General features: G+C 55.1%; 1 protein-coding gene across 2 annotated transcripts; it reads right to left on the bottom strand.

The window, feature by feature from the left end:
* Window positions 1-578: 578 nt before the first annotated feature.
* Window positions 579-25,712, bottom strand: MEIS3 (Meis homeobox 3). Of its 2 annotated transcripts, none has more exons than XM_038767104.1 (13): window positions 25,627-25,712; window positions 20,530-20,708; window positions 15,585-15,732; window positions 15,309-15,359; window positions 13,341-13,391; window positions 12,805-12,954; window positions 10,129-10,246; window positions 7,893-8,038; window positions 4,845-4,921; window positions 4,252-4,310; window positions 3,361-3,447; window positions 2,914-2,983; window positions 579-1,192 (listed from the first exon to the last, which is right to left on the bottom strand). In XM_038767104.1, exons 1-12 carry the CDS (start codon window positions 25,636-25,638, stop codon window positions 2,937-2,939), a joined length of 1,125 nt encoding a protein of 374 aa, XP_038623032.1. In that variant the 5' UTR covers window positions 25,639-25,712; the 3' UTR covers window positions 579-1,192; window positions 2,914-2,936. The 2 variants fall into 2 exon arrangements, with proteins under 2 accessions (XP_038623032.1, XP_038623033.1); XM_038767105.1 differs by having other exon boundaries at window positions 579-1,187.
* Between the last annotated feature and the right edge of the window lie 1,104 nt (window positions 25,713-26,816).

The raw sequence follows: 26,816 nt of genomic DNA, 5'->3' as shown, positions 1-26,816 counted from the left end.
GTGTTTTGCACATAGTAAGCGCTTAATAAATGCCATCATTACTTCAACTCAATTGCTTCCCTGTAACTGTAATGTATCTTAATGTCTGTCTCCCCTGCTAAGATTATAAACTCTTTAAGGGCAGCGATCAAGTCTATTAACTCTGCCATACTCTCTGAAAGCATTTAGTACAGTGCTCTCCACGCAGTGGGTGCTCAACAGATACTACTGATTGATTAAAATAAATGTCGACCTCCCCCCACTTTGTATTCCTGAATGCAGCCCTTTGCGTAGACACACACAATAACGTACAGACACACACGGCGTCTGACACAGCCAAATACACGCAGTCGGAATCAAACATTACCTATAAAATGCACACAAACACACACAGTCTGACCAACCATCCACACAGTCAGAAACATCCATCACCCATACAACTCCCACGGGTACAGTTTCACACCCACACACACACAATCAGATGCAGACAGTGAGACGCAAACTTATGTACACACACACTTCTCTGAGTCTTTTCGCGAACCTTGCAATCGGAAAATCGACCTCCTCTAAATGATCACCGGGTGGGTGTTTTGAGGTTTTTTTTATCATAAAAATCGAGACTGACCGAAACGAGCCCCAGAAAAGAGCAAAGAAATCGCCCCCTCCTCCAGCCAGCCACCGTCTCTCCAGTCCCTTTCCGACCCCCCTGCCCACCCGGGGCGGAGACCGGGGCTCGGCCAGCTCATCTGTCCTGCGTGTCCCTCTGTCCTTCCAAGTAGCCGCTGCCTGGGCCTGGGCAGGGGCAGCTCTGTCCGGAGGCTGGGGAATGGCCGGGATGACCCCCAGGGCCTGATCGCTGAGCCGCGTTTCTCTCCGAGGGTGGGCCCGCCTGCCCAGCCACTCTCTCTCCTTAGTGATCGTGAGACCGTGGGAGTCTTTCTCGCCCCGCCGGGCGTTCCCGCCCGGCCCCGGCCCCCAAAGATTTCTCCTCCAAGGTTTCCGGCCGTCTGAACGAGGCTGGGGGGCCAGTGAGTGGCAGGGGTCACAGGTCGCAGCTCAGTGCTCTGGGGTCAGCCGAGGAGGTAGGCGAGGAAGGTGGGGGGTCCACGGGACAGCGGATGAGGCCGGCCGGGGGAGCGGACCCTAGTTGGGGGAAGGAGGGGGGTCCCGGACCGTCGTCCCCATGGTTCCTGGAGCCTGCTGAGAGCCTGCACTATAGGAGGAAGGAGGGAGAGACACAATTAGAGCTCCCCCTCCACCCAGGGCGCACTGTCCCCACTGGACAGAGGGGACAGCCCCTCCCCAGAGGTAGCAGCAGCGCACGGATGGGCCAAAGAAAGAGAGAGAGAGGGAGGTCAGGCCAGGACAGAAGGTCTATGGGCCCCTGGGAGATAATAATAATAATGATGGTGGCTGTTAAGTGCTTACTATGTGCAAAGCACTGTTCTAAGTGCCGGGGAGGATACAAGGTAATCAGGTTGTCCCACATGGGGCTCACAGTCTTAATCCCCATTTTCCAGATGAGGGAACTGAGGCCCAGAGAAGTGAAGTGACTTGCCCAAAGTCACACAGCTGACAGTTGGCGGAGCCGGAATTTGAACCCATGACCTCTGACTCCAAAGCCCATGCTCTTTCCACTGAGCCATGCTGCTTCTGGAATTTATCATCATTCATTTATTTACTTATTTCTATTAATGTCCGTCTCCCCCTCTAGACTGGAAGCAGAGTGGCTCCGTGGACGGAGCACGAGCTTTGGAGTCAGAGGTCGTGGGCTCGAATCCCGGCTTCGCCACATGTCTGCTGTGTGACCTTGGACAAGTCACTTAATTTCTCGGAGTCTCGGTTCCCTCATCTGTAAAATGGGGATGATGACTGTGAGCCCCACGCGGGACAACCTGATCACCTTGTATCCCCCCAGTGCTTAGAACAGTGTTTTGCACATAGTAAGCGCTTAACAAATGCCATTATTATTATTATTATTATTATTCTCTCTCTCCCCCTTTTAGACTGTGAGCCCACTGTTGGGTAGGGACTGTCTCTATATGTCGCCAATTTGTACTTCCCAAGCGCTTAGTACAGTGCTCTGCACATAGTAAGCGCTCAATAAATACGATTGATGATGATGATGATGATGATGATTATTATTTTTAAGCTCACTGTGGGCAGGGAACGTGTCATCATTTAGTGTTCTCCCCCCAAGCGCTTAGCACACGGTGCTTTGCACACACGATTGAATGAATGAATGAATGAAACGTCCTCGGCCCACTCCAACCCTATAGGCCACAGAGAGACAGAGATGGAGAGAGGGGGATGAGCCAGCGGGGACGTCGGGGAGAGAAATAGGGTGGAGAGTGGGGGGGATGTAAGCGAAAATTGTGTTGCCAATTTGTACTTCCCAAGCGCTTAGTACAGTGCTCTGCACATAGTAAGCGCTCAATAAATACGATTGATGATGATGAAAGGAGAAGCGGCAAATGGGGCCGAGGGGAGGGGGGATTGGAGGATCCGGTGGGCTGGGGGGAGAAGGGGGAGAGGGCTCGGGGGGCTCCCCTCCCGACAGCCCTGGATGCTCTAACCCCAGGCCGGGCCGGGGTCTGAACAGTCACAGCGATTGGCCACGGCGCCGCTGAGTGGCCCCCTCCCCTGCCTCCCATTCACCGCCGGATTTTCTCCCTCTTCACGGTCCTTAGCACGGCTCCAGGGAACGAAGAGGGAGGGAAGGAAGCCCGGCCCCCGGCCTCCAGCTCCTCCCTCACCCCTCTCCCCCACCCCAGGTTACTCCGAGGGCGGGCAGAGAGCGACATTTTAAGGGCCGACATCTAAGCCATCCTGCTGCCCCGTCTCCCATCCATCTCCCCTCCCGTGCAGCTGCTTCTGGGGAGGGGCGAGCCGGCCTTTCCTGGGCCCAGGCCTTCCCACCCTCCCAGCACTTACCGTCCCCAACGTCAAGGTGCCGGCTACATGTAATGCCACTGTCCTTCCATGCCCATGCCACCCATCGCTCCTAGAAGGGACAGAGACAGTAAGGCCCATCCGCTAGCCCGATTCCCCCCCCCCCCCCCCCCCAGAATCTTAACCTCTAAAGCCCCACTGGGCCTTTAAGGGGTGAGTCCACCCTCGGGGGCCACGACATCCAACCCAAAGCCCCTCGTTGCGGGGGCCCGGTGTGGGACCATCCCTCTGCTAACAGGGGTTGGGAAATAGTCCCCGGGCACGGTTGGGTCTGGGGTCCGAGGGCTGGCACCAGTGAGGGGATGTGCAGGATGCATTTCCTCTCTAATGATGCCCACGGTGGTCGCGGGCCCCTCATCGGGTACTACACACACACACACACACACACACACACCCACTCACAAACACACACACCGGCAGGGGACTGACCTGGCGGGCGGGTGGCCATGTGTTGTTGGGTGTCCATAACGTACCCCGCCATTGGGGGACCCTCGGGGCTGTACACACCTCCTTGTCCTGTTCGGCGGGGAGGGGGGCAGCGGATTGAGGCTGGCTCTACCCTCCGGACTCCACCTCCACCCCCACCCCGCTCCAGCCTGGCACATAGTCAGCGCTTAAATAACAATAATAATAACAATAATGATTGTATTTATTAAGCGCTTACTGCAAGGCACCGCTCTAAGCGCCGGGGAGGTTACAAGGTGATCAGGCTGTCCCACGGGGGGCTCACAGTCTTCATCCCCATTTTGCAGATGAGGTCACTGAGGCCCAGAGAAGTGAAGTGACTTGCCCAAAGTCACACAGCTGACAATTGGCGGAGTCGGGATTTGAACCCATGACCTCTGACTCCAAAGGCCGGGCTCTTTCCACTGAGCCACGCTGCTTCTCTATAATGATTATTATTCTTTGTTAAGCGCTAAGTGCCAGGCACTTGAACGCGCTGGGGTGGATACGAGCTAATCGGGTTGAACGCAGTCCCTGTCCCACTTGGGGCTCACGGTCTCGAGCCCCATTTTACAGATGAGGCCGCTGAGGCCTAGAGAAGTGAAGTGATCTGCCCGAGGTCACGCAGCAGACGAGTGTCAGAGTCGGGATTCGAACCCATGACCTTCTCACTCCCAGGCCGGGGCATACACCGTGCAATCGCTATTATTTGAGACTGTGAGCCCCACATGGGGCAGGGACTGTGTCCAACCCGATTTGCTGGTATCCACCCCAGGGCTTAGTACAGTGCCTGGCACATAGGAAGAGTTTAACAAATGCCACCACCATTATCATCATCATTATTATTATTATTATTATTATCGTTACTATTATTACCTGTGCGGTTCGACTGGTCGATCATGGGCTGCACGATCCGACGCCGGGCGTTAATGAACCTGCAGGAGCCGGAGCGGCTGTGACCTACTGAGAGCTCACCTCCTCCAAGAGGCCTTCCCAGACTGAGCCCCCTTTTTCCTCTCCTCCTCCCCATCCTCCCCCCGCCCTACCTCCTTCCCCTCCCCACAGCACCTGTATATATGTTTGTACAGATTTATCACTCTATTTTACTTGTACACCTTTACCATTCTATTGACTTAATGATGTGCATCTAGCTTTAATTCTATTTGTTCTGACGACTTGACACCTGTCCACCTGTTTTGTTTTGCTGTCCGTCTCCCCCTTCTAGACTGGGAGCCCGTCGTTGGGTAGGGATGGACTTCCCAAGCGCTTAGTCCAGTGCTCTGCACACAGTAAGCGCTCAATAAATACGAGTGAATGAATGAATGACCCCCCAGGGCAGCGGAGGTTGGGGGGCTGGGGGGGGGGAGAGGGAGGACGAGGCCGGGGGGTGCAGCTGAGGAGAGAGACAGAGACAGGGGGACGAGATTCAGGGCCTCCCTTCTCTGCCCGCTGCCCACCCAGTTTCTTACCAATTGTTGACTTGGAGGATGGTGAGGCCCGTGTCCTGAGCCAGCTGCTTCTTCTGCTCCTCTGAGGGGTACGGGTGCTGAGTGCGAAAGGCGCGGGCATCACCTGCCATAGCCTCCATCCTGGGAGATGCCAGAAGGCTCCCCACCCCCCCTGCAGTTCCCCGCCCCCACCTTGGTCCACGCTGACCCCCAAGGGACATCGCCCCCCTCCAGTATTGCCCCCGGCCCCCCGCCTCGGGCCACAGCCCCCTCCCCCCATCCTGAGCCCTAGCAGATGGCGAAAGAACACACAGCCCCTTGTTTCTCCAGGCCGGGGGGGGGGGGGGGAGAGGGGAGGGGGGCTGGAGGCAGGGCAGCCCAGTGATAAAAGGCCTGCGAGGGCTCTCCGGCCCCCGCCACGCTGTTCATCCTCCCTCCTCGGAACCCCACCCGCCCCCGGGCCGCGGAGCTTGACAGGCCCCATGATGGATGAGCTGAGACCCTTCTCCCGCCCCCTCCCCTCCCCTGGCTCCCTCCATCAAACGAGGAGGGGCGGGGGGGGAGGGGCGCCCCCAGCTGCTGCCATGGCAACGGGATCCGCCATTCAGGCCGGGCCTCGACCAGAGGTCACAGGGGTCATAGGATCGGGATCAGAGGTGGGGGTGGGCAAGCCGGGCACTGCCAGCTTTGGGCCCCAGGCTGCATGGGGGTGGGCAGGGTGGGGGATGGCAGAGACGCCTCCAGGGCGGGAGATTTGGGAAACTGGACTATCACCTCTCCACCCTCAAGGATGTTGACATTTCCATGCTGTCCCCTCACCCTCCAGCCCCAGACACCCCCCCACCCCCGGCCCCAACGTCCCCCCAACTACAGGATTCTGCCCAAAGGTAGCCACCTGCATCAGGGTGCCAAGACACCTAGTCTGGGGCTCAGGGTGAGCCCGTCGGCCTACATGGGCCTCTGTTGCTGTGTACGTGGGTCTCTGGGCTTTGTACGTGTGGCTCTGTCTCCGTGTCTGCCTGTGTGTCCGTCTCCGGATGGAATTGTAATTCGGCTTGTGTCTATAGCTGAGCCCGTTGTTGGGTAGGGACCGTCTCTATATGCTGCCAACTTGTACTTCCCAAGCGCTTAGTACAGTGCTCTGCACACAGTAAGCACTCAATAAATACGATTGAATGAATGAATGTAAAGGATCGGTGTGTTCATGTCTGTACATTTTTCCTTGTCTCTCTGATTGAGGTGGGGTGGCGGTGTTTGTGGGATGTGTGTATGCCTGTCTTTTGGACCACAAGTTTTTCCTTGTCTCTTAGGGGGGGAAAGGATTCTGTGTACACGTGTGTGTGTGTGTACCACTCTGTGTTCAGTCTCTCCTGCCCCTGTCTGTATGAATTGTTGTGCCTGGGTGTGCATTTGGGTGTCTCTGTGCCTCGTGTGTTTCACTCCCTGTGTCAGTGCCTGGCACCGAGTAAGTGCTCCACAAATACCATTTTTCTTTTTAAAAAGTAATTTAATCTCTCTGGGGCCTGTTTCCCTGATAATTAAGGGGTGTAAAAATCTGTTCCCCTTCCTATTTGTCCTCTCCCAAGCGCTAAGTACAGTGCTCTGCACACAGCAAGCACTCCATAAATACCAGCGTGGCTCAGTGGAAAAAAAGAGCCCGGGCTTTGGAGTCAGAGGTCGTGGGTTCAAATCACGGCTCTGGCACTTGCCAGCTGTGTGCAAGTCACTTCACTTCTCTGTGCTTCAGTTCCCTCATCTGTAAAATGGGGATGAAGACTGTGAGCCCCCCCGTAGGACAACCGGATCACCTTGTAACCTCCTCAGCGCTTAGAACAGTGCTTTGCACATAGTAAGCGCTTAATAAATGCCATTATTATTATTATTATTATTATTATTATTATTGAATACCAGTGATGGATGGATTGTGAGCGTGCCCGTGTGTCTTGTCAGTCTGTGGGTAGGACTCCCTGTGTCTGTGTGAGTGTGGGTCTCCATGTCAGTGGGCTTGTGGCTCCGTATGTTAGCACGAGTGTCTGTGTGTGTCAGCACGTGTCTCTGTGTGTGTGTGTGTGTGTGTGTGTGTGTGTGTATGGGGGGGGGCGCTGGGGCGGGTGTCGCTGGCAGTGACTGTGCGGTTAGTCAAGCCGGGGCGTCTGGGTTCAGGGTAATTGCCTCGGATGGATTACCCTCGCCAGCCCTTAATAGGTTTATAGCTCCTTCAATTAGTCCCTAATTGGTCAGCGTTCATTAACTCGGCTTTGTGTAACTAACCGGGGAGCGGGCGGGCGGTGGCGGCCAAGGCCTCCAGCCCGTCAGGCCCGGGACTCGAACCCGTAGCTCGGCTCGGCGCGGGGGTCTCCCCCCGGCCCCCCACCTCTGCCTCTTCAGACCCTTCAAGTAATAATAAAAACGTTGGTATTTGTTAAGCGCTTACTACGTGCCAAGCACTGTCCTAAGCGCTGGGGTGGGTACAAGGTAATCAGGTTATCCCACGTGGGACTCACAGTCTTCACCCCCATTTTACAGATGAGGGAACTGAGGCCCAGAGAAGAGAAGCAGTGTGGTTCAGTGGAAAGAGCACGGGCTGGGGAGTCAGAGGACATGGGTTCTAATCCCCACTCCACCACTTGTCAGCTGTGTGACTTCGGGCAAGTCACTTAACTTCTCTGTGCCTCAGTTCAATCATCTGCAAAATGGGGATTAAGACTGTGAGCCCCACGTGGGGCAACCTTGATTACCTTGCATCTCCTCCAGCACTTAGACCAGCGCTTGGCACATAGTAAGCGCTTAACAAATACCAACATTATTATTAAGTGACTCGTCCAAGGTCACACAGATGACAGGTGGCAGAACCGAGGTTAGGACCCACGACCCCTGGCTCCCCAGTCCGGGTTCTTAACACTGAGCCACGCTAATAATAATGGCATTTGTTAAGCGCTTACTATGTGCAAAGCACTGTTCTAAACGCTGGACTGCTTCTCTACCTCTGCCTGCCTGTCTGTCGGAGATCCCCCCACGCCCTCTTCCTCTCCGTGGGGTTGGGGGGCTTGGGGGGCTGCGACCCCTCACCGAGAGATGCTGGAAGAGCCAGGCCCGCATGATGTTGGTGGCCACCTTGGGGAAGATGCCGCGCTTCTTGTTCCGCTTGCGGTCCCGGTCTAGTTCATCATCCTCCCCGGTGCTGGGCGAGGCCACGCTGGGCTCCAGGCAGTCACCTGGGGGAGGGCCGGAGGGGGAAGGGGTCGTCACCGGGAGCCCCCCGAGAGCCTCCGGGTGAACTGGGGAGCGGGGGGGGGGGGGAGGGGCAAGACCGGCGTCAGTCCGCTGGACCACCCCAGCCCTCCAGCCCCTGACCAGAATTCGCCCCCAAATAATCATCATCATCATCAATCGTATTTATTGAGCGCTTACTGTGTGCAGAGCACTGGACTAAGCGCTTGGGAAGTACAAGTTGGTAACATATAGAGACAGTCCCTACGCAGCAGTGGGCTCACAGCCTAAAAGGGGGAGACAGAGAACAAAACCAAACATACTAACAAAATAAAATAACCCCGGTGGGGTGGGTAGGGACCGTCTCTATATGTTGCCAACTTGTACTTCCCAAGCGCTTAGTCCAGTGCTCTGCACACATTAAGCGCTCAATAAATACGATCGAATGAATGAATGAATGGTCGAGCGGAATCCTTTCATCACCCGACCTGCTCTGGCTTTTAAAGAAAAGTTCCGTCTTACTTAAAAATAGAGAGTAACTTTCCTGCTCGCGTGAAGGGGGGCGGGCGGGGGGCTCCCCCGACTCTCCCTCCCCTCCTCCCTAGGGACTGTCTCTATATGTTGCCAACTTGTACTTCCCAAGCGCTTAGTACAGTGCTCTGCACACAGCAAGCGCTCAATAAATACGATTGATTGATTGGGGTCTGGTTGTGACTTGGGGAGATGGGGAAGGGGAGGCCAATTAACAACTGAGCCCGGGGAGACGAGGGAAGGGACAGAGACCGTCAGAGACGGAGTGCCGCCCAGAGACAGACAGAAAGGGCCCGGAAGGAGAGAGAAGGGCAGGGACCGGAGAGACACCCGGAAAGAGAGGCAGGGGCTCCCGCTGGGCCGGGGCCAAAGACTGGAACGAGACATTCATTCCTTCAATCGTATTTATTGAGTGCTTACTGTGTGCAGAGCACTGGACTAAGCGCTTGGGAAGTCCAAGTTGGCAACATATAGAGACGGTCCCTATCCAACAACGGGCTCACAGCCGGGAGCAGTAGGGCCGCACCCCGGGAGGCCATGCCCACCAGCCCCAACGGCCTAATAATAATAATAATAATAATGGTATTTGTTAAGCGCTTACTATGTGCAAAGCACTGTTCTAAGCGCTGTAACCTCCCCTGCGCCTAGAACAGTGCATTGCACATAGTAAAATGTGCAAATGTGCATAGAGGCAGAGGATGGGATGGGGGCTGGGGCAGATAGATGAAGCCTGGGGGCGGTTGGATGGGGACTGGGTGAGGCAGGAGGCGCCGGGTTGAGGGGTCTCGGGAAGGAGGGATGGTGAGGGGGGCGAGGAGGAGGAATGGGTTCCGTTGGCGCCAGGGGCGCCTCCCACCCGAGCCTCGTCCCCTGGGCCGTGGTCTCCGCGTCCGGCCGGGAACTCCCTGCCCCGGCCCGGCGGAGGGGCCGGGGGTCCGGGACACAAAGCCGCTGTGTTCCTGGTTGCCCGGGGAAGGGCGGGGGGGCGCGACCCTTGACCCAGACGAACGGCAATTAGCTGGAGCCAGGAGCTGGGAGGAGGGGGAAGTGGGGCGGGGGGGGGGGAAGAGGGGTCAGGCCGGGCCCGTTATTGGGTAGGGACCGTCTCTATGCGTTACCGACTTGCACTTCCCTAACGCTTAGTACAGTGCTCTGCCCACAGTAAGGGCTCCATAAATACGACTGAATGAACGAATGGACTCCAGGGAAGGGTAGCAGCCAGGTGTTTACTACTAACCCTGCCACCGCCAAGCGACCGGGAGCGACCATCTGCCCTGACGGACCCCTACGGGATCCCAGGGGGCGAGGGCCTCCAGAGGTCATCGCGTCCATCCCCCTGCCTCCCCCTCCCACCGGTCCCAGCCGGGGGAAGCTGGCCCGGGGAGGCAGAAGCCAGATGCGGGGGGACTCCAGGGTCCTCCCGGGGCCTAACGCTCCTCCTCCCCGGTGGGATATTCTACCGCAGGGTCATTGCCCCCACCCCCTGCCCCTTCCAGCTCCGGCCACCTCCCCCATCCCTTTCCCAGCCGCTTCCCCCATCCCTTTCCCAGCCGCTTCCCCCGACCTTGCTCGCTGGAGTTATCCCCGCTCTGGGAGACGAAGCCGCCGCTGGAAGGCCCCGGGGTCGCCGAGAGAGAGAGCGCGGAGCAGGCCTCGTCCTGCTCGGGCATCCACGAACTAGACTGGGGACGGGGCAGGGGGAGATAATAACAATGATAATAATAATAATGACATTTATTCATCATCATCAATCGTATTTATTGAGCGCTTACTTGGTGCAGAGCACTGTACTAAGCGCTTGGGAAGTACAAATTGGCAACATAGAGAGACAGTCCCTACCCAACAGTGGGCTCACAGTCTAAAAGGGGGAGACAGGGAACAAAACCAAACATACTAACAAAATAAAATAAATAGAATAGATAGGTACAAATAAAATAAATAGAGTAATAAATATGTACAAACATATATACATATATACAGGTGCTGTGGGGAAGGGAAGGAGGTAAGATGGGGAGATGGAGAGGGGGACGAGGGGGAGAGGAAGGAAGGGGCTCAGTCTGAGCGCTTGAGCGCATACTCTGTGCAAAACACTGTTCTAAGCGCTGGAGAGGTTACAAGGTTACAAGGTGATGAGGCTGTCCCACGGGGGGCTCACGGTCTACAGATGAGGTCACAGAGAAGTGAAGTGACTCGCTCAAAGGCACACGGCTGACAGTTGGCGGAGCCTTGGATTTGAACCCACGACTCCCGACTCCCAAGCCCGTGTTCTTTCCACTAAGCCACGCTGCTTCCGACTGAGATGGTCAGTCTTGGCCGGTCCCAGGACGGGGCAGGGGGAGATGGCCGGTTTTGGCCGGTCCCAGCCCGGGGGGAGGCTCCGGCGGAGGCCGCAGCAGGCCGGAGACCTGGGTTCGAATCCCTTCGCAGGGATGATCCCAGGGCTCCGGCCCGGCCTGACCGCTCCGAATGTCCCTGGGGTTTCGCGGGAAAGGATCAAAGCCGAAAGAGCCGGCTCTTGGCCTCCCGCCTCATCCTGGGGGGGCCCCAGGCTCTTTCCCCTTCCCCGACCCCCCGAAATCCCAGTTCAAAGGCGGCCCGGCTCCTGGGAACAATTAAGCCGCAGGGGCTGCGGCTCGGATTGCTCTCCCGCCGCAGCCCCGCGACCCCCACCCCCCGGGTCTCCGAGGGCCGCCCCCCGGCCCCTCTGATTAACCCAGAGGCACAGCCCCCTCCCCACCCCCAACCCCGCAGCCCGGGGTGGAAGGGGTTAGGAAGGTGGAGCGGGGGTGAAAGAGAAAGGGGAGGGGGTGAAAGAGAAAGGGGAGAGGGTCGGCATTTGCCCCCATTCGTGCAGGAATGGGTTAAAAGGACTGGGCGGGTGAGAGGCCCCTTTGGGGGAGGCTGGGAGGCAGCCCGGCGCCTGGCTTCTAGGCCCCTTCCCCAAGCAGCAGGGGATCCGGGGGTGAAGAGAGGGGCCTCGCTGGGGGCCTTTTTAAAAAAGGTGGGGGCCGGCATAGAGAAGCAGCGTGGCTCAGTGGAAAGAGCACGGGCTTTGGAGTCAGGGGTCATGGGTTCGAATCCCGGCTCTGCCCACTGTCAGCTGTGTGACTTTGGGCAGGCCACCTCATTTCTTTGGGCCTCAGCTCCCTCATCTGTAAAATGGGGATGAAGACTGGGAGCCCCCCGTGGGACAACCTGACCTACCTGCAATCTCCCTAGCGCTTAGAACAGTGATTTGCGCTTAGTAAATGCCATTATTATTATTATTCAAACCAGCAAGGTTTGGGGGTGGCCAGGAGAGGTAAAGCTCCGCTCTCCCCCCAAAAGGGGACCATCTCTATATGTTGCCGATTTGTACTTCCCAAGCGCTTAGTACAGTGCTCTGCACACAGTAAGCGCTCAGTAAAGATGATTGACACACACACACACGCTTACAACTTCACTCATACAAAAAGGTGGAGGTGGAATGTGCTTCTATCATTGACACACACACACAAACTTACAACTTCACTCACACAAAAAGGTGGAGGTGGAATGTGGGTGCTTCTATCATTGGGTGCCAGAGTGTGTACATGTGGGTGTGGGCCTTTCGTCTGAAACTGTGTCTTCGGTCAGGACGCACGTGTACTGGTGTGTCTGTGAGGGTTGATGTGTGTTTATCTGCTTATCAATAAATACGATTGATGATGATACAGGTATGTATATATACATGTATATATACAGGGTCGCGGGGTTAAGCCTTTTCCTTCTTTCATTCATTCAGTCGTATTTATTTATTTATTTGTTTATTATTTATTTATTTTACTTGTACATATCTATTCTGTTTATTTTATTTTGTTAGCATGTTTGGTTTTGTTCTCCGTCTCCCCCTTTTAGACTGTGAGCCCCCTGTTGGGTGGGGACTGTCTCTAGATGTTGCCGATTTGTGCTTCCCAAGCACTTAGCACCGTGCTCTGCACACAGTAAGCGCTCAATAAATACGATTGATGATGATGATCTGTCTGTTTGTGTGCTTGTCTGCGTCGTTTAAGGGTGTCTGTGTGTATCTGGGCTTGTCTGCGTGGGTGTTTATAGGTGTGTGTGGGTGTGTATATGGGGGCCTGACTGTATTGGCATATGTATGTATCTGTGTGCCCAAGGCCGCGCTCTCTCCTGCCCACTGCCTCCTGCCCACTCCCCGCTCTGCCCCCCTCGGTAAGGGTCTCCCTCCCCCCGCCCCCTGCACCCCCGCCCGCCGCACCTGGTCTGCCAGGCTGGGACAGGATCCCGGGAAATCCTCCAGGTCCGACTTGGCGACACCGTCGCGGTCGTCAATCACCAGGTCGATGGGCATTTTCCCTTTGAGGCAGGTGATGTAGCGGTGGCAGAAGTTGTCGCAGAGGTCGTGCACCTGTGGGCACCGCCAGGGGGCGCCGTGGCCGGAGAGCCGCCAGGGGGCGCCGCCAGGGGGCGCCGGCGGGAGGGGGTGGGCACTGCCATCATCATCAATCGTATTTATTGAGCGCTTACTACGTGCAGAGCACTGTACTAAGCGCCAGGCGGCAGGGGTCCCGAGGACCAGGGAAAGGGGCCCGTGGCACCGTCCAATAGTGCAGGGGCAGAGGGAGACCCGAGGCCTACAGCTGGAGGGGGTGGAAGAGGGGATGGAAGAGGGGCAGTTGTTCTTCCAAGGCTTTGGAGAGGAGATCCTGGTGGGGCAGGAGGCGGGGGAGAGCAGAGGAGACACACTGGCGAGAGCAGAAGGGGGAGGCAGGGTGAAGGACAGGGGACACTCACCTTTTCCAGCTCCAACAGATGAAACCGCAGCACCTGGATGGCCTGGATCATCTGGGGGGGTGGGGGGGGCGACACAGCCGGAGAGAGGCCCGGCAACGTCAGAGACCCCACCCACTTTCTACAAACGCGTTCAGTCCAGATTTCCCACTCCTCAAGACCCTCCAGTGGTTGCCCATCCACCTCCCTGACAAACAGAAACTCCTCACCATGGACTTTAAAGCAGTCACTCACTTTGCTCCCTCCTACCTCACCTCGCTACTCTTCTACTCCAATCCAACCCGCACACTTCGCTCCTCTAATGCCAATCTTCTCACTGGACCTCCATCTCTCTATCTCGCCCCTGACCTCTTGCCCAATTCCAGTCTCTGGCCTGGAACGACCTCCCTCGTCTAACCGACAATAAATCTCCCCCCATTCATCATCATCATCATCATCATCAATCATATTTATTGAGCGCTTACTGTGTGCAGAGCACTGTACTAAGTGCTTGGGAAATACAAGTTGGCAACATATAGAGACAGTCCCTACCCAACAGTGGGCTCACAGTCTAAAATTCCAAGTCTCACCGAAGGCCCACCTCCTCCAAGAAGCCTTCCCTGACTAAGCCCTCCTTTCCTCTTCTCCCACTCCCTTCTGCTTCACCCTGACTTACTCTCTTTGCTCTTCCCTTCTCCCAGCCACCCACCACTTATGTCCATATCTGTCATTTATTTATTTCTATTCATGGCCATCTCCCCCACCTCCCGACTGTAAACTCGCTGTGGGCAGGGAATGCGTCTGTTTATTGTTGTATTGTCTTCTCCCAAGCTCCCAAGCGCTTAGGACAGTGCTCTGCACCCAGTAAGAGCTCATTAAATACGACTGACTGACTGACTGGCCCGACGCAGCCAGAGAGCTGGCATTCATTCATTCATTCATTCATTCAATCGTATTTATTGAGCGCTTACTGTGTGCAGAGCACTGTACTAAACACTTGGGAAGTACAAGTTGGCAACATATAGAGACAGTCCCTACCCAACAGTGGGCTCACAGTCTAGAAGGGGGAGACAGACAGAGGCCCCGCACTGCCAGGGATCCAGCAGCATAAGAGATCCCAGTAGTCGTGGGTTCTAATCCCGCCTCCACCACTTGTCTGCTGGGTGACTTTCATTCATTCATTCATTTCAATTCAATCGTATTTATTGAGCGCTTACTGTGTGCAGAGCACTGTTACCTCATCTGTAAAAACGGGGATTAAGACTGTGAGCCCTCCGTGGGACGACAACCTGATCACCTTGTAACCTCCCCAGTGCTTCGAACACTGTTTTGCACATAGTAAGCGCTTAATAAATGCTATCATTATTTATTATTATTACTAAGCGCTTGGGAAGTCCAAGTTGGCAACACATAGAGACGGTCCTTACCCAACAACGGGCTCACCGTCTAGAAGGGGGAGACAGACAACAAAACAAAGCATGGGGACAGGTGTCAAGTCGTCAGAACAAATCGAATTAAAGCTAAAAGCACATCATTAACAAAATCAGTGCAAGTCACTTAAGTCCTCTGTGCCTCAGTTCCCTCATCTGTAAAATGAGGGTGAAGACTGTGAGCCCCACGTGGGGCCACCTGATGACCTTGTATCCCCCGCAGCGTTTGGGACGGTGCTCGGCACATAGTGAGCGCTTAACAGATACCATCATCATCATCATCACCAGAGACCGGGCAGCGACAGAGACCCGGCAGTCGCAGAAACAGCGAGAAAGAGGGCGACCCTCCGTGAGGAGTCCCTCTGAGCCCACTCTTTTAGACTGTGAGCCCACTGTTGGGTAGGGACTGTCTCTATGTGTTGCCAACTTGGACTTCCCAAGCGCTTAGTCCAGTGCTCTGCACACAGTAAGCGCTCAATAAATACGATTGAGGATGATGCTGGCCCCCGACCCGTTCAGTCCCCCTCCCCTAATCCCCACCCCCCGGGGCCCAAATCCTCACCAAGTTATCCAGCTCCGGGTTGGAGGAAAAAAGGGGCTTCTCCGTGCGAACCTGGGCGCGGGAGAGGACAGAGAGACCCCGATTACCGTCTAGGGCCCCCCACCCCCAGGGCTCCCAAGGCCTGGACCCCCAGAGACCCTTAGTGTGCTCCCCCGCACGTCTGGGGGAGCGGGAATGCGCGTGGAGGGTCCCGGGGGGTCAATCAATTGCATTTATTGAGCGCTTACTGTGTGCAGAGCACTGTACTAAGCGCTTACTAAGGCCGCGGCGGTTCACCTGCTTGGAGAAGACGGCGATGTCCTCGTTGAAGGAGTCCGAGGAGCAGACGTCGCCGCCGGGGTAGGCCCCGGAGCCGTCTCGGGGGGAGCAGGTGGCTAGTTCGCACTTCTCGAAGACCAAGGCCAGCAGTGGAAACAGCGGGTGCCTGGGGGGGGGGGGGGGGGAGGGGGCCGGGGGGCAGCCGGGGTCAGGCCCGGGCCTGTCCCGGGGGTCGGCGTCCTCCCCTCCCACCCCCCATCCCACCTGGGCTGAAGGCGACTAAGGATTCGTGGCCCAAGGAGAGCCGCACTCACAGGTAATGCTAATGATGGTATTCGTTAAGCGCTTACTGCGTGCCAAACACTGTTCTAAACGCCGGGGTAATAATAATAATAATAATAATAATAATAATGGCATTTGTTAAGCGCTTACTGCGTGCCAAGCACTGTTCTAAGCGCCGGGGTAATAATCATAATAATAATAATAATGGCATTTGTTAAGCGCTTACTGCGTGCCACGCACTGTTCTAAGCGCCGGGGTAATAATAATAATAATAATAATGGCATTTGTTAAGCGCTTACTGCGTGCCACGCACTGTTCTAAGCGCCGGGGTAATGATAATAATAATAATAATGGCATTTGTTAAGTGCTTACTGCGTGCCACGCACTGTTCTAAGCGCCGGGGTAATAATAATAATAATAATGGGGTTTGTTAAGCGCTTACCGTGTGCCAAGCACTGTTCTAAACGCCGGGGTAATAATAATAATAATAATAATAATAATAATGGCATTTGTTAAGCGCTTACTGCGTGCCAAGCACTGTTCTAAGCGCCGGGGTAATAATAATAATAATAATGGCATTTGTTAAGTCCTTACTGCCTGCCAAGCACTGATCTAAGCGCCGGGGTAATAATAATAATAATAATAATAATAATAATAATGGCGTTTGTTAAGCGCTTACTGCGTACTGCCAAGCACTGTTCTAAGCGCCGGGGTAATAATAATAATAATGGTATTTGTTAAGCGCTTACTGCGTGCCAAGCACCGCTTTAAGCGCCGGGGTAATAATAATGATAATAAGGCATTTGTTAAGCGCTTATTATGTGCAACGCACTGTTCTAAGCAGCGCTGGGGGGGATACAAGGTGATCAGGTTGTCTCACGTGGGGCTCACAGTCTTCATCCCCATTTTACAGATGAGGCCCAGAAAATAATAATAATGATGGCATTTATTAAGCGCTTGCTATGTGCAAAGCACTGTTCTAAGCGCTGGGGAGGGTACAAGGTGATCGGGTTGTCCCACGTGGGGCTCACAGTCTTCATCCCCATTTTACAGGTGAGGCCCAGAGAATAATAGTAATGATGGCATTTATTAAGCGCTTACTATGTGCAAAGCACTGTTCTAAGCTCTGGGGAGGATACAAGGTGATCAGGTTGTCTCACGCGGGGCTTACAGTCTTCATCCCCATTTTACAGATGGGGGAACTGAGGCCCAGAGAATAATAATAATGATGGCATTTATTAAGCGCTTACTATGTGCAAAGCACCGTTCTAAGCGCTGGGGAGGGTACAAGGTGATCAGGTTGTCTCACGTGGGGCTCACAGTCTTCATCCCCATTTTACAGATGAGGGAACTGAGGCCCAGAGAAGTGAAGTGACTTGCCCAAAGTCACACAGCTGACAAGCGGCAGAGCCGGGCTAGGAACCCGTGACTTCCGACTCCCAAGCCCGGGCTCTTTCCACCGAGCCACGCTGCTTCTCATACAAGGTCATCGCTTTGTCCCACTTGGGGCTCGCAATCTTAATCCCCGTTTTACAGATGAGGGAACTGAGGCCCAGAGAAGTGAAGCGATTTGCCCAAGGTCACACAGCAGACAAGTGGCGGAGCCGGGATTTGAACCCACGGGTAGAGACACACCCGTGTCCGCGCGTACATGTACAGCCCACTGTTGGGTAGGGACTGTCTCTATATGTTGCCAATTTGTACTTCCCAAGCGCTTAGTACAGTGCTCTGCACATAGTAAGCGCTCAATAAATACGATTGATGATGATGATGATGAGGTAATGGGGTCTGATTTGACCAAGGGGGCCCCGCTCCACCCCATCCCCTGGAAAGGTAGCAGTGTGGCCTAGTGGCTAAAGCCCGGGCCTGGAGTCTGAAGGATCTGAGTTCAAATCCTGGGCTCGGTTTCCTCGTCTGTTGCGTGACTATGGGCTTCTCTTGTGTTTCGGTTCCCTCATCTGTAATATGGGGATCAGGTGAACCCCAAGTGGGATAGAGACTGTGTCCAACCTGAATAGCCTGTATCTACCGCAGCGCTTAGTATAGTGTCTACAACAAAGTCAGCTTTTAAAAAATAATAATAATAGTATTTGTTAAGAGCTGGCTATGTGCCAGGCACTGTACTAAGCGCTGATAATTACGGTTCTTGGTAAGCGCTTACTATGTGCCAGGCACCATACTAAGCGCTGATAATTATGGTATTTGGTAAGCGCTTACTTTGTGCCAGGCACTGTCCTAAATGCTAATAATTATGAGTAATTGTTAAGCGCTTATTATGGGCCAAGTACTGTTCTAGACTGTTTTAGACTGTGAGCCCACTGTTGGGTAGGGACTGTCTCTATATGTTGCCAACTTGTACTTCCCAAGAGCTTAGTACAGTGCTCTGCACACAGTAAGCGCTCAATAAATACGATTGATTGATTGATTCTAAGCGCTGAGGTAGATACAAGTTAATCAGGTTGGACGCGGTGCCTGTCCCACATAGGGGCTCGCAGTCTTCACCCCCATTTTCCAGACGAGGGAACTGACGCCCAGAGAGGTGAAGTGACTTGCCCAAAGTCACACAGCTGACAAGCGGCAGAGCCGAGATATGAACCCGTGACTTCTGACCCAGAAGGTCCAGGCCCAGAGAGGTGAAGTGATTTCCCCAAGGTCCCACAGCAGACATGCGGCGGAGCCGGGATATAATAATAATAATAATAATAATGACATTTGTTAAGTGCTTACTATGTGCAGAGCACTGTTCTAAGCGCTGGGGGGTGGATACAAGGTGATCAAGTTGTCCCACGTGGGGCTAACAGTCTTAATCCCCATTTTACAGATGAGGGAATTGAGGCTCAGAGAAGTTAAGTGACCTGCCCCAGGCCACACAGCAGACATGTAGCAGTCGGGATTCGAACCCATGACCTCTGACTCCAAAGCCCGTGCTCTTTCCACTGGGCCACGCTGCTTCCCAACCCATGACTTCTGACCCAGAAGGTCCAGGCCCAGAGAGGTGAAGTGAATTCCCCAAGGTCCCACAGCAGACATGCGGTGGAGCCGGGATATGAACCCGTGACTTCTGACCCAAAAGGTCCAGGCCCAGAGAGGTGAAGTGACTTCCCCAAGGTCCCACAGCAGACATGCGGTGGAGCCGGGATATGAACCCATGACTTTTGACCCAGAAGGTCCAGGCCCAGAGAGGTGAAGTGACTTCCCCAAGGTCCCACAGCAGACATGCGACAGATTAGAGAAGCAGCGTGACTCAGTGGAAAGAGCACGGGCTTTGGAGTCAGAGGTCAAGGGTTCGAATCCCGGCTCCACCACAAGTCTGCTGTGTGACCTTGGGCAAGTCACTTAACTTCTCTGAGCCTCAGTTCCCTCATCTGTAAAAATGGGGATTAAGACTGTGAGCCCTACGTGGGACAACTTGATCACACTGCATCACCCCAGCGCTTAGAACAGTGCTTGGCACATAGTAAGCGCTTAACAAATGCCATCATCATTATTATTATTAGAACCCACGACTCCCAGATGGGACGAATCGGGCTGCTTTAAGGGGGCCTCGATGTCTTTAGCAAAATGACTGTTGCCTGGTGTTTCCCGAGCCGAGGGTTTGGCGTGGGAAAACGTTTCGCACATAACGGCGTCTCCTAAGTGAATCCTGCTTCCAGAGAGACACACCGTACTTCCGAAAAGACCTTCTAGACTGTGAGCCCGTCGTTGGCTAGGGACCGTCCCTATATGTTCCCAACTTGGACTTCCCAAGCGCTTAGTCCAGTGCTCTGCACACAGTAAGCGCTCAATAAATGCGATTGAATGAATCAGCGAGGTCGTTGTTGCCAACTTGTACTCCCCAAGCGCTTAGTCCAGTGTCCTGCACCCAGTAAGCGCTCAATAAATACGATTTTAGACTGTGAACCCACTGTTGGGTAGGGACTGTCTCTATATGTTGCCAATTTGTACTTCCCAAGGGCTTAGTACGGTGCTCTGCACATAGTAAGCCCTCAATGAATACGATTGAATGAATCAGCGAGGTCGTTGTTGCCAACTTGTACTCCCCAGGCGCTTAGTCCAGTGCCCTGCACACAGCAAGCACTCAATAAGTACGATTTTAGACTGTGAGCCCACTGTTGGGTAGGGACTGTCTCTATATGTTGCCGATTTGTACTTCCCAAGGGCTTAATACAGTGCTCTGCACATAGTAAGCGCTCAATAAATAATCAATCAATCAATCAATCGTATTTATTGAGCGCTTACTATGTGCAGAGCACTGTACTAAGCGCTTGGGAAGTACAAATTGGCAATACATAGAGACAGTCCCTACCCAACAGTGGGCTCACAGTCTAAAAGGGGGAGACAGAGAACAAAACCAAACATACCAACAAAATAAAATAAATAGGATAGAAATGTACAAGCAAAATAAATAGAGTAATAAATATGTACAACCATATATACATATATACAGGTGCTGTGGGGAAGGGAAGGAGGTAAGATGGGGGGATGGAGAGGGGGACGAGGAGGAGAGGAAGGAAGGGGCTCAGTCTGGGAAGGCCTCCTGGAGGAGGTGAGCGCTCAGTAGGGCCTTGAAGGGAGGAAGAGATGATGATGATGATTGAATGAATGAATGACTAGCATTTCCAAAAAGGCTAAAAAAAACCAAAAGGATCCGACCTCCCCTCCTCCCCCCGGAGCCCCTCACCCATATATGTCGTCCTTGTCTCTCTTCAGGGCGTCGCCGCCCCCCAGGCCCGGGGGCAGAGCCGAGCGCTGCGGGGTCCCGGGGGCTCCGTAGGATGATGGGGCGGGGGCTGGGGGGCGCTCCCCAAAACCGGCCCGGGCCACACCGTCCAGGCCCGGGTAGTACACCAACTCATCGTACTGTCGAGGGACAGGGCCCGGAGGGACACGGTCAGCGGCCTCCGGACCAGAAGGAGGAAGAAGAAGAGGAGGAGAGGGAGGAGGAGCAGCAGCAGCAGCCGCCCCGGCTCCCCCGACCCCATTAATCTATTTATTTATTCATTTTACTTGTCCGTATCTATTCTATTTATTTTATTTTGTTAGTATGTTTGGTTTTGTCTCCCCCTTTTAGACTGTGAGCCCGCTGTTGGGTAGGGACTGTCTCTATATGTTGCCAACTTGGACTTTCCAGGCGCTTAGTACAGTGCTCTGCACACAGTAAGCGCTCAATAAATACGATTGATGATGATGATCCCGCGACCCCCGGCCGTCCGGGGGCCGCTCCACGATTTTCCCCCGGGAAGAAGCTGGAAGTTTCCCGGTTATTTGGTTTGCCCATTATCTTAGACTGTGAGCCCACTCACTGTTGGGTAGGGACCGTCTCTGTATGTTGCCAACTTGGACTTCCCAAGCGCTTAGCACAGCGCTGTGCACACAGTAAGCGCTCAATAAATACGATTGATTGATTGATTGATTGATTGGTCTTAGACTGTGAGCCCACTCACTGTTGGGTAGGGACCGTCTCTATATGTTGCCAACTTGGACTTCCCAAGAGCTTAGTACAGTGCTCCGCACACAGTAAGTGCTCAATAAATACGATTGATTGATTGATTGATCTTAGACTGTGAACCCACTCACTGTTGGGTAGGGACCGTCTCTATATGTTGCCAACTTGGACTTCCCAAGTGCTAGTACAGCGCTCTGCACACAGTAAGCGCTCAATAAATACGATTGATTGATTGATTGAACAGTATTTGGCACATAATTATGTTGTCTGTCTCCCCCTTCTAGACTGTGAGCCCGCTGTCGGGTAGGGACCGTCTCTATATGTTGCCGACTTGTTCTTCCCAAGCGCTTAGTCCAGTGCTCCGCATATAGTAAGCGCTCAATAAATATGATTGAATGAATGAATTTGTTAGGCGCTTACTATGTGCCAAGCACTGTAAGCGCCTAACAAATGCCAGCATTATTATCATTGCCCTTCTCCCGCCCTGAGCCGGCCGGCCGAGCCAAGACGAGTTTCTTTAAACTCCTGAGCACTTCTCTCCCCTCCGCAGACACACACAAACACACACGCGCTCCCACACGCACAACTCTCTCTGCCTCAGTCTCTCCGTCTTTCTCCCCCTCGGGACTCCGGCCCCGTCTGTACATATTTATTACTCTATTTATTTATTTATTTTAATTGTACATATCTATTCTATTTATTTTATTTTGTTAGTAGGTTTGGTTTTGTTCTCTGTCTCCCCCTTTTAGACTGTGAGCCCACTGTTGGGTAGGGACTGTCTCTATATGTTGCCAACTTGTACTTCCCAAGCGCTTAGTACAGTGCTCTGCACACAGTAAGCGCTCAATAAATACGATTGATTGATTGATTGATTGATTGATTGGCCTCGGCATCTTGGATCCGGGCCTTGTCCGCGAGGAAGAGGAGGGAGTTGGCGTGTGGGAGGGGAAAGGTCCTGACACGGGAATTGGAGCGGGAGAAATGGAAATGTGCTTCGCTGGAAAGGTTTCCACTTCTTGGTCAGAGGTTATTTTCGAACATGAGAGTGGGTGGGGGGTATTCGGTCATTCATTCAATCGTATTGATTGAGCGCCTACTGTGTGCAGAGCACCGAACTAAGCGCTTGGAAAGTACAATTCGGCAACAGATAGAAGCAATCCCTACCCAACAACGGGCTGTGTGTCTGTGTGTGTCTGTGTGTGTAAGGGGTTGCGGCTTTGCTGGTCTATTTACTGTCCCCTTCCGCCTACCCCATTGTAGCGCGGAAGGGAGAAAACCACAGATCCGCGTTATAGTGGGAGGGGGGAATCTTCCCAGGCCCGACCAGGGGAGAAAGCGAGGCTGAGACCGGAGGCCCGGGAGGAAGCCCCCTTCCCCTCCCCACAGCTCTTGTATATATTTGTACAGATTTATTACTCCATTTATTTTACTTGTACATATTTACCACTCTATTTTGTTAATGATGCGCATCGAGCTATAATTCCATTAATTCTGACGGTTCTGACACCTGTCTACATGTTTTGTTTTGTTGTCTGTCTCCCCCTTCTAGACTGTGAGCCCAGTGTTGGGTAGGGACCATCTCTATATGTTGCCGACTTGGACTTCCCAAGCGCTTAGTCCAGCGCTTTGCACACAATAAGCGCTCAATGAATACGATTGAATGAATGAAGCCCTGGCCCTCGCCCCCCGCCCCGGGGTCTACTCCCCGGTTTCAGGCATTTATCCATCTTCACCCCCAAACTGCGACCGACCCTCCGCCCTCCCGCCCGTTCATCATCATTCATCCTTCGATCTTCCCGGCCAGGCCGGGCTGCTCCTCCGCAGGAGTCGTGGAGGGGGAAAGGGAGGGAGGGAGAGAGACCGGGACGATGCGGGGGATGCGGGATTCCCGCTCGATCCGGAAAAAAAATAATAATGATGGTATTTGTTAAGCGCTTACTACGTGCAAGGCTCTGCTCTAAGCGCTGGGGGTAGATACAAGGCGATCAGGTTGTCCCACGTGGGGCTCACAATCTGAATCCCCATTTTACAGACGAGGGAACTGAGGCCCAGAGAAGCGAAGTGACTTGCCCAAAGTCACACAGCCGGTAAGTGGCGGAGCCGGGATTAATTTGCTATTATTAAATAATAAACCCGAGGAGCGGTTCCGATTCTGAAACTCGGAGGCCAGCTCTGGAGGATGCGGTGGACCCGTCACACACCACAAACACACATACGCACTCCCAGGGGCACCCCGACACACGCTTGAACACACGTAGGTACACCCAGTCACACATACACCCCTGACATACGGACACATGTGTGCAGACGCACAGGTCCAACCGGGGACACCGAATCCAGAGACCCATCTGAGAAGCCCCCCACATCCAACCGTGAGACCCGGGCTGTCTCTCCTCCGACACACACACAACACACACACACACACACACACACACACACACACACACATACACACACACACACACACAAAGGGCAGCCGGGTGGAGCAGGATAAACGAGGGAGTCGGGGAGTGTGAAGCGACACCAATCAATCAATCAATCGTATTTATTGAGCGCTTCCTGTGTGCAGAGCACAGTACTAAGCGCTTGGGAAGTCCAAGTTGGCAACCTATAGAGACAGTCCCTACCCAGCAGTGGGCTCACAGTGTAAAAAAGTGGGCTCACAGTCTAAAAGACACCAGGGGAGGGAACACACCCAGGAGGCCGAACTGAGTGGGTTGTGCCGGTTTCTGGGGTTCGCACGTGGGTTGGCGTGGGCGTGTACCACAGGGACAGCAGAGACCTGTACAGTCGGTGTGCCCGGGTGTGTGCTCGAACATCGGAAGGGGTGTCACATACGCACCCCTCTCCGCAGACCCACATCTCGGCCCACCAGCATCAGCCTGCTTCCCCCCACACCAACCCACTGTCGTTCGCTCCCACCCAAACCCACTCCTGCACGCACACGATGTCCCGCACACCCTTGCACACGGACTCCCACCAACGCACGCGGGGTCCCACACTCTTGCACACACCCTTGCACCCTCCCCCGTCCTCTCCCAATCCCCCCGCGTTGGTCAAGCGCTTAATACAGTGCTTGGTACATCAATCAATCAATCGATCGTATTTATTGAGCGCTTACTGTGTGCAGAGCGCTGGACTAAGCGCTTGGGAAGTCCAAGTTGGCAACATCTAGAGACAGTCCCTACCCAACGGTGGGCTCACAGTCTAAAAGGGGGAGACAGAGAACAAAACCAAACATACTAACAAAATAAAATGAATAGAATAGATATGTACAAGTAAAATAAATAGAGTAACAAATATGTACAAACATATATACATATATACAGGTGCTGTGGGGAAGGGAAGGAGGTAAGATGGGGGGATGGAGATGGGGACGGGGGGGGAGAGGAAGGAAGGGGCTCAGTCTGGGAATCAGACAATCAGTCTCAGTCAATCAATCAATCAATCGTATTTATTGAGCGCTTACTGCGTGCAGAGCACTGGACTAAGCGCTTGGGAAGTCCAAGTTGGCAACATCTAGAGACAGTCCCTACCCAACAGTGGGCTCACAGTCTAAAAGGGGGAGACAGAGAACAAAACCAAACATACTAACAAAATAAAATGAATAGAATAGATATATGTACAAGTAAAATAGAGTAATAAATATGTACAAACATCTGTACATATATACAGGTGCTGTGAGGAAGGGAAGGAGGTAAGATGGGGGGGATGGAGAGGGGGACGAGGGGGAGAGCAAGCGCTTAACAAATACCGCAAGTATCCTTTGCAAACTTGGGGCCTGAGCTTCTGGCCGTGCCGCCCCCCATCCTCTCTCCCATCTCGGCCCCCCGGGAAAGGGAGGGAGGGGCATCCCTGAGCCCCCCCCCGCCCCTCCGCCGCCGCCGGGAGATGGAAAGCCAACCGGAGGGTGAGGGATCTTTTGCGACCCCTCTAAATAAACAGATAATTTATCTATTATCTATTTATAATAGATAAATATTTATCTGTTTATTTTACTTGTCCATACCTATTCTATTTTGTGAGTATGTTTGGTTTTGTTCTCTGTCTCCCCCTTCTAGACTGTGAGCCCACCGTTGGGTAGGGCCCGTCTCTAGATGTTGCCAACTTGGACTTCCCAAGCGCTTAGCCCAGTGCTCCGCACACAGTAAGCGCTCAATAAATAGGATCGACGAGGAGGATGATCCGCCGTCCCCACGGGGCCGGGTTGGCGCGGGTCAAACCGCCTCCCTTCCCTGCCGGCCTCTCCGGCGGTGGGGCCGGAGGGCGGAGAGGGGCCCGCCAAAGGGGGCCGGGGGGCCGGGGGGCCGGGGAGGGGGAGGGCCAACTCACCCGCTGGGCCATGGGCCGCCTGGAGCTCGTCTCGGCCCGGCCGGGGTGGGCAGGCTCCCCCCGGGCTCCGGGGTGCGGCGGGGGGCGTGGGGAGGGGAGCGGCCTGGCCCCCGGACCCTCGCCCCCTCGGCCCTCAGCGGCTGGGACCGGCCGGGCCGGGGGGGCATCAGCTGGCAGCCCCCCGGAGAGCCCATCCACGGAGCCGGCGGGGGCGGGGAGGGGAAGGGGTGGGAAGGAAGGGGGGAGGGGGGAGAGGGAGGAGAGGGGGCAGAGGGGGGAGAGGGAGGAATCCCCCCCACCCCCACCCCCCGGTCCCCGGCCGCCCCTCCGGCTCCGGCTCCCGGCCCGGCTCCGGGTCACCAGGCCGGCATGTCCGCGGGGCAGCCGCCCCCGGGCCCGGTCCGGCCCGGAAGGGAGCAGGAAAGAGAGAAGGCGAGAGCCCCGCGGGGGGCAGGAGGGGCTCCGGCCCCCGCTGGGAGGGGGCTGGGGGAGGGTCCGGCCCAGCCCCGGGGCCCGCCCCCGCCCCCCCGCCCCCCGTGCGTCTCGGCAGCCCGGGGGAGAGCGGCTGGCCCTCCGGGGGGCCGGCCCGGCCTGCGCCTCCGTCCGGCTGCCTGTGCCCCGGTGTGGGCGCGGGGGTCCTCCGGGCCCGGCCGTGCCCCCGTCCCCAGCAATGAGCACATCCGGAAGTGGCAGCCTCTTCCCTCGTTAACCCGCTGTCCGCCGGCCAGGGCCGGGCCGGGCCGGGCCGGGCCGGGGGGTTCCGGCCCGTGAGCCCCCTCCCCCGACACGGACCCCGGGCCCCGGCTCCCCGGGCCCCGGGCCCCAGACCCCCGCCCCTCCTCTCTCTCCCTCCTCCCTCCCCCGCTGGGGCCTGCTGGGTCCCCCTCCCCTCCCCCGGCCCCCCACCGCCCTGCATCTTTCCCTTCTCCCCCCCTCCCTCCTCTCCTTCTCCCCCCTCCTCCCCCCTCCCTCTTCTCCTTCTCCCCCTCCTCGCCTCCTTCCCTCCCTCCTCTCCTTCTCCCCCTCCTCACCCCCTCCCTCTCCTCCTTCTCCGCCTCCTCGCCTCCTTCCCTCCCTTCGCTCCTTCTTCCCCTCCTCGCCCCCTCCCTCTTCTTCTTCTCCCCCTCCTCACGACCCCTCCTCGCCCTCCTCCCTCCTGTCCTTTTCCCCCTCCTCGCCTCCTTCCCTCC

Source organism: Tachyglossus aculeatus, chromosome 26 (genome assembly GCF_015852505.1).
Source record: "Tachyglossus aculeatus isolate mTacAcu1 chromosome 26, mTacAcu1.pri, whole genome shotgun sequence".
Lineage (NCBI taxonomy): Eukaryota > Metazoa > Chordata > Mammalia > Monotremata > Tachyglossidae > Tachyglossus > Tachyglossus aculeatus.
This window is presented reverse-complemented; position numbering and strand designations above follow the sequence as displayed.

Coding starts and splice junctions, on each gene's coding strand:
- MEIS3 (XM_038767104.1), bottom strand. Junction 12,955..13,340: donor ATCTGTTGGAGCTGGAAAAG/GTGAGTGTCCCC, acceptor CGGTGCCCACAG/GTGCACGACCTCTGCGACAA. Junction 8,039..10,128: donor GGATAACTCCAGCGAGCAAG/GTCGGGGGAAGC, acceptor GCCCTCCCCCAG/GTGACTGCCTGGAGCCCAGC.